At 33.6% G+C, this 7,724-nt stretch overlaps 1 protein-coding gene across 2 annotated transcripts; it reads right to left on the minus strand.

Annotated features, from left to right (window-relative positions):
* Window positions 1–3,591: 3,591 nt before the first annotated feature.
* On the minus strand, window positions 3,592–7,440 carry LOC144555969 (Lung seven transmembrane receptor family protein). 2 transcript variants are annotated; one of them, XM_078304431.1, is made up of 6 exons: window positions 7,101–7,440; window positions 5,234–6,167; window positions 4,978–5,073; window positions 4,710–4,846; window positions 4,237–4,445; window positions 3,592–3,855 (listed from the first exon to the last, which is right to left on the minus strand). In XM_078304431.1, exons 1-5 carry the CDS (start codon window positions 7,322–7,324, stop codon window positions 4,289–4,291), a joined length of 1,548 nt encoding a protein of 515 aa, XP_078160557.1. In that variant the 5' UTR covers window positions 7,325–7,440; the 3' UTR covers window positions 3,592–3,855; window positions 4,237–4,288. The 2 variants fall into 2 exon arrangements, with proteins under 2 accessions (XP_078160557.1, XP_078160558.1); XM_078304432.1 differs by having other exon boundaries at window positions 3,592–3,850; window positions 7,101–7,439.
* Window positions 7,441–7,724: the final 284 nt, after the last annotated feature.

The following is a 7,724-nucleotide window of genomic DNA, read 5'->3' on the forward strand; positions in this document are numbered from 1 at the left end:
TTTAGCTCTCAACTCAAACTAAATATTTAAAAATTCAAACAATCAATTTTATCAGACACTGTTCCAATTATCCGTATTTTCATGTTATTTATCCTATATTAGTTCATTGTTTACTATGATTGCTAAACCGGTAGATTTAATTATCAGCATTGTTATATAAGCAACTGCACTGACCTCTGCTGATAAGGATAGTTCTGTTACAACTATGATGTGTAATGGGAGGTCTGCGTTGTACTTTTGCTACCATCAAAGTATCCTCTGATTATTTCTAAATAATAATATGTCAAGTGACAGGGAAAAAAAACAGTAGTAAGATATCTAGATCTTGAAAAGTAAATGTTTGAAATTTTTTTGCATTTCTCAAAGAAAAATAATAGAAATTCAGTCACTCAGATGTGAAGGACCAGAGTTAAATCTTCAAATTACGCAATGCGTTAGTTGAAAATCATCGTTCAGAAGGATATGGGACAAATTCATCCAAATTTATCACACCTCTACAAGCATTCAAAATTTCCCCTATACCTCACTCGTGGTGCCACCTAGAGGATTAATTTTGCCCGCCTAGGGCATGCCCGCCCTGCCCGCCCGTGTACCCGTGCCCAGGGTACCCGTGTCCGAGCCCGGGTATAGGTCGGGTACTCGGGTACACGGGTACGTGCAAAAAAAGGGTCGGACTAGATTTTTTGGGCAAATACCCGACCATACCCGGACCGACCATACCCGTACCCGACCATACCCGTGTACCCGTGTACCCGTGCCCGTACCCGTTTACCCGTTGTACCCTACCCGGGTACCCGTACCCATTTAAATTCAAAATTTCAAAATTTTCAAAATTCCCCCCAACCCATTTAAATTATGTTTTTTTTTTCTGTTTTTTAAATCTGTTTTTTATTTTTGTTTTCTAATTTCTGTTTTTTAAATTCTGTTTTAATTTCTGTTTTTTAAATTCTGTTTTTTAAATTCTGTTTTTTAATTTCTGTTTTTTAATTTCTGTTTTTTAATTTCTGTTTTTTTATTTCTGTTTTTTAAATTCTGTTTTAATTTCTGTTTTTTAAATTCTATTTTTTAAATTCTATTTTTTAATTTCTTTTTATTTTATTTTATATGTTAGATTCATTTTTAATAGGTTAAAAAAATTAGTTTTTTAATTTATGTTTTTGAATATGTGAAGTAATTAGATTTGTTTTTAATAGGTTAGATTTTATTTTTGAAATTCGGATTTATTTTTAATAGGTTAAAAAAAGATGTTAGATTTATTTTTGTGAATATGTTACATTAGATTTTACTTTAAAAATGTTAGATTTATTTTTAAATAGATTAGATTTATTTTTGAAAATGTTAGACCTATTTTTCAATATGTTAGATTTATGTTGAATAGGTTAGATTTAATTTTGAATATGTTAGATTTATGTTGAATAGGTTAGATTTATTTTTAAAAATGTTAGATTTATTTTAAATAGGTTAGATTTTTAATTTATATTTTATTGTTTTAAAGTAATTGATTTAAGATATTTTTTATTTATATTTTATTTAACCTATTAAAAATAAATGAACGTTTACAAAATATATTATCAATTTAAAATGTAAACTATTTCAAGATATAAATAAATTATGAAACTATATAGTTAGAATGAGAATTTGAAAATAAAATAAAATGACTCGTGTAAAGAAATAAATAAACACATTTGTACTTAGCCGAATAAACATACAAATTTTCGCAATAATAATTTTTATATATAAGTTACAAATTTTATTTATTTAGGAATTATAAAGATGTGACTTGATAATTTTATGTATATATATATACACTATTTGATATTGAAGTATTGAACTATTCAGATTTTAAAAGTCGAATTATAAACACGTAATAATATTTATACGACACTGTTAAAAAAACAGAAAAAAATATCCTAAAATTAAAAAATATATTAGAAATTGATCAACTTTTGATCTATAAAATAGTTCTTTTAGACAAAATCAATTGTCCTAATCTGAAAATAGTTTAATATTCTAATTCTCAAATAAAAAAATCACTTTTATGCATGAATCTCTGTCTTTGCTGTCTTCAATGATGGAAATTAATTGTTTTGCTAATATTTTGTTTTGAATTTATTTGATTAAATATTAAGTGATATTTGACAATTTTCAAATTAAGTAATGAAAATGTTGAGTTTAAGAGTAGAAGAAAAAAGATAACAAAAATAAACTCAAATATTAGTTTTAGTGAAACTAAATAATTTGTCAAATATCACTAATTGACACAAATGTGATACACTAGAATTGCATAACACTTTTTATTATAACATTAAAAAATACACAGAATTGACACAAATTTCAATTTATTTGGATTTTTCTACAATTAGTTATGAATTTTCAAAGTTCTACCATAAGAAAAAACTTCAAACATCTATAACTTTGGCTACGAGTGTCGGATTCACGCGTTCTTCGACTTTTCGGAAAGGGGAGAACGAGACGGATCCGATTTTTCAATAATAATTAGAATGAGAATTTAAAAATAAAATAAAATGACTCGTGTAAAGAAATAAATAAATACATTTGTACTTAGCCGACTAAACATACAAATTTTTGGCAAGAATAATTTATATATATAAGTTACAAATTTTAATTATTTAGGAATTATAAAGATGTGACTTGATAATTTTATGTATATATATACACACTATTTGATATTGAATTATTCATATTTTAAAAGTCGAATTATAAATACGTAATAACATTTATACGACACTGTTAAAAAAAAAAAGGCAAAAAAAACCAACAAAAAACCAGAAAAAAAACCAACAAAAAAAACCAACAAAAAAACCAGAAAAAAAAACCAACAAAAAAATAGAAACAAAAAACTAGAAAAAAAAAACAGCAAAAAAAAAAAATACCCATACCCGCCCTACCCGTCAAGGGTACACAGGTACGGGTATAGGACGGGTAGGGTATGATTTTTGAAAAAAATACCCGACATACCCGTACCCGTATACCCTAGTACCCGTCATACCCGTACCCGAGACGTACCCGTGCCCCGGTATACCCGGGGTACCCGTACCCGCCCGACCATTAATACACTAGTGCGGTAGTGCCACCTAAGACTTGACCACCCAACAATTTTGCCTGAATAACCACCCAATATCGGTTTGGCTCTGGCACTGCAAAACATTGCCCCAAATGGCAAGGACTATATGGGACTACCTTTTCGGTATGTTTGCATTTCCTCGTTAATTTCCATCTATGTTCGCCTTGACAGCTTCTGTCAAGTTCTCAAAAAAAATTTCCATCTATGTTCTCTTTATTTTTGTTTTACTGAAAATTACTAGTAGGTAATTGCCTACTACAACTAAAAAATAGCATTATGAATTTATATTCGTTTCATGCAATAACAAATACCATCATGCTGGCTAAGGTGATGTTATTTCTGTCAGATGCAGGTTTGTTAAAAGCATGACCTGTGGATCCTTCCAATAAACAAAACGAATACAAGTTTATATTATTCAACTAAAAACCAGACTTCATTAGCTTTTAGGTGTAACTCCACAAAAGTCCCTCCTAATAGTACAAGTAGAGGCTGTCAAACACAATAAATGCTTTGGAAGATTACTATTATACTCGCTGAACAACAATTATACTCGTAATATACAAGGCCAGATCACCAGCTGAATCCATAATCTTTATTCCAACTTCTCTTTCCCTATTCTCCCATGCGTAAACATTCAATTCACTGATAATATTAAAAGAACAGACTTTCTAAGCTATGATGAAAACATAAGTCACCCTTCTCATATCCAATTCAACAGAGATTGAGACAGTACGAGTTTGACAGATCTCCAACAAAAGATCATTCCTATACTGCAAAACAAAAGGTCAAAATCAGGCAAGGCACTACAGAAGAAAAAAGCAAAGTGGTCAATTCATACTGATATTGAAAACTTCAAGATAACTACTTCCCAAGTTGAACCGATGTAAAATCATGTACAAGTATACTTGAACTTTACAAAGGTTTTACCATACATAACATATTGTAAAGCTATACGGTGTAAATGAACCAATCATTTGTGTGCATAAAAAGTAAGGAAAAGGCAAAACAGAGCATCAAATCACCATCAAGGCTAGAGCCTGATGTGGCATAGCATCCAATAATTGAGATTCAAGATCAAATCCCCGCAAGGGCTGGTTGGGGTGTCTGTGAGTGGGGTGTTTATGAATTTGTACCAACAAAAGTAAACATACCAGTAACTTGAGCTCATGGTTGCTACCAAGTCCCAAATAAGGGGCAATTTTGTCATGCAAGCTTATCCTCCTCATCTGGGCCTAAACCAAAGACGTGATCTGCTGTCTTTCTATCCTTCCTCTCCAGTTTGCTTACCATGTCTCCAGTTGCAGTGAGAGATACCCCCTCCTCATCAAAGTCATCTCCAGTTTCCTCTGAGTAGGCATATCTGCGAAGAATTCAATATGAAGAAATTATATATACAAAACCAACGATTCAGAACAAACAGATCAACCATACTTCAATCCATAAACAAAATGAACAAGTCCTCTCAGACAAGATGGAGAAATCCTGTTCTTAAAGGCTCACACATCAAATTTGGGCTCAAAAGGAGAATCCATCTTAAACATCACAGAATGACCAAATAACTTCATATAAAAAACATCACAATACCTTAGAAAACTGTGATTGAGTTAAAATAAAAGGTACTCACCTAGTGGGGTTCCGGGAAGGGGACCACAGGAGGCAAATGACACCAAGGAGAGCATAGGATAGAACATTCCAGAAAGCTGGGATAATCCAAGCCCTTTGCCAAAGCTCACTCAACGGGTCGGTAGCATTGAAATATAGCTGAAATTTCACAGAACATTTTAAACATCCAAGAATGTCCAAAGATAAATGTGCTGTTTGCCAAAGCTTCATTTTGTCTTTTAAACACCAAATAAATATGAAAGGGAAATCGTAGTAATGGATGTATTTACCTCATAGCCAATCCATGCAACAGAGATAAGCACTGATATTGCCAGAGAATTTGTGAACTTTCGGTATAGCTCAAGCTTAGCCATGCTCTTCCTCACCTAAAGGTAAATTAATCAATCAATAAATTAAGCAATGCTTATGCAAAGGTCAGCTGGAGCAGTATAAGGAGGATGAGAAGAAATTTACTACATTGGTACATACTAGTCCTTTACCGGTCTCGTTATTGAATAAATTATTTGCAGACAATAATAATCTAACCTGTAATTTCTCTAGAGTTCGGGACAAAGAAGAAAATATCCACACAATAAATGTCGCATCAAGGACTGCAACTGGCAAAACCAGAAAAAGCCTCATTTTCCCCGAAAAATCGTTAATATTTCCCAGATGCTCAACAAGCTCCAGTGCCTCTGACGCAAAGAAATACACAACTCCAAGAATTGACACCTTAGAACTGATCCCACCAAGTGTGGGCCTGACCACACCATACCCCATGGAAACCACCAAGAGTAAAAGACGAGATACTGTCTTTTTCACAGCCGTAAATGTAACTGCCCATAAAGTAATTCCAATAGGCCTCGCTCCAGTTGAGTTAAAATTTGCATACTCAAAATACCAAAATGCCATCTCACACATGCATAGTGCAATAACCGCAGTTATATAGTAGTGAAGTTGCAGAATATCCTTCCAAAACCGCACAAATTGTAGGAACCAAAAAAGACCCAAAAGAAGGTAAGCCAGAGACATGAGCCCAAAAAAGGTCATAAGGGGTGCCATTTTACCAGGTAGATACCCTTGCGGGTTTCGCCAAACAGTTCTTCCCGATATAGTCATCCCATCAAGCTGAGGGTCACAAAACATAAAATAGAGGTAGTACATGCCAGTATAGTTTATGTACACGGTTTGGGTCACCATGCTTGTCTCTTCATTCGTTCCATCAAAAAAAGTCTGGATCCGTTTTGGCCACTCTGAATTATCGGATCTCGGGCGGATTATGACCTCCCCAACCTTGCAAGACTTTTGTTCATGCAATTCACGTGTGCAACAGATTCGGTCTGAGTTGAAGTAAGCACCGCCTATTTTGTCTCTATCTTGAATTTCCACTATTATGGCCTCGACTAGGCCAGTCTTCTGTTGCATGTCATGGTGTAATGCAGCTGATTCTTTTGTTCTTTTAAATGTGACTGATTCGAACCTGAAGGAGAGAAATTCAACAAAGAAACATCAACACAAATGTATTATATCTTCAAATTCATAAAAAAAAGTTTATTTATTGGGTCGGAACCATAGAAGATAAATCAACTTTTTTTGAGAAATCAACATAAAAAAGTTTATTTATGCAAAAGACAAAGCAAGTTCAGACACAAATGCCCAAACAAATATTGCATTACAATATGATTAAGAGATAAACTGTCCTATCAAGCTGCATTCTTAGTGAATTATGCCATGTAGCATTTGAATCATGTAATGCTGCTAAATTGTTGCACAAAAATGTGTGAAAAGTCAAATACTAAGTTGCCAGTGAAGCAATACTTAGTTTTTATAAAGATCATTGGCTGTATTCTGAAGACACCGTATGTTAAGACACCTTACTGGATTTGATATTTGACAGTTCAGTGCAAGTGCATGTCGCTACAAGTGACTATGTATTATCAAAGTCTGAGATTGAAATGCTCCGAAGAGATATTTGACAAAAGAATATTTTAGATGTCATGGTGGGCTTGGTGGCTACATTTAACAGTAACTCTGCAAGCACTCAACTTAAATTGCAATTTCATCTAATAACAAGCTATCATGGAATCCAGCTATTAAATTGAAACCAAAACAACCGAGTCACCAAAGAATGACGAATTTGTCAGGTTTTATAGCCAAAATACGAGAAACATCTAAAATCATACATTAAGAAAATCGTGAACCGAGATTGCAATTACAAAACCAAAGAAATAATCATTAAATATAACTACTATCTAGTAGAGGACAAAATGCCGTGAATTACAATGCTATGCCCCAATTGGATATTATTGGAGATTCATCAAGTTTTCATATCAAATATAAAGTGCAAGTGTATAACACAAGTACGACTGTAACATCTAATTGAACAAATAGGAGACCAATACACATTACATACCGGATGAAGGAGTGGCGATCGGAAGAATTGGTGGCCTCAGAAGCGTAAAGCCCCTCGCTCCCGCCATGGAAGAAGAAAGAGTTCGATCGAGGCGCGAAAACTCCCTTCGAGTAGTCATGGATCGATGCGATCGCGACATTAGGGCCTCCGATCAGAACAGCAAACCCTAGCAAAAACCCTAGGTGATTGAGTAGAAGACGACATTGATGGCTTTTCCAGTGCATCTTTAGCTGCGAAAAATTCTTTAGTTAGTTTTGGAAGTATACGCGTTTCTTTTCTTTTTTTCCTTATCTTTTTTTGTTTCGTCGCTGATTCTAGACTTCTAGTTCTAGTGAAGGATTAACGACTGAAAAGTCAGAGTCAATGTGGTACTGGTAGAGAGATCGGTAGACCAGTTTCACAATAATAGGAACAGAATTCGGGTTTCTCTTTTCTTCTCTTTTCTTTTTGCTGTTTCTTTCACTTTTGCATTCTTACCCTTGTAACTTCTGTTATTTTCTATCGAATTGTGATGGGACAAGTGGACAACACATCAACTAACAGAAAAATTTTATTTTCATAGAATTCCTGCAACTGAATACGGAATGCCACTATTTTATTATGTAAAATTTATTAGTTCAGTGG

Source organism: Carex rostrata, chromosome 6 (assembly GCF_964058835.1).
Source record: "Carex rostrata chromosome 6, lpCarRost1.2, whole genome shotgun sequence".
Taxonomy (NCBI): Eukaryota; Viridiplantae; Streptophyta; class Magnoliopsida; order Poales; family Cyperaceae; genus Carex; species Carex rostrata.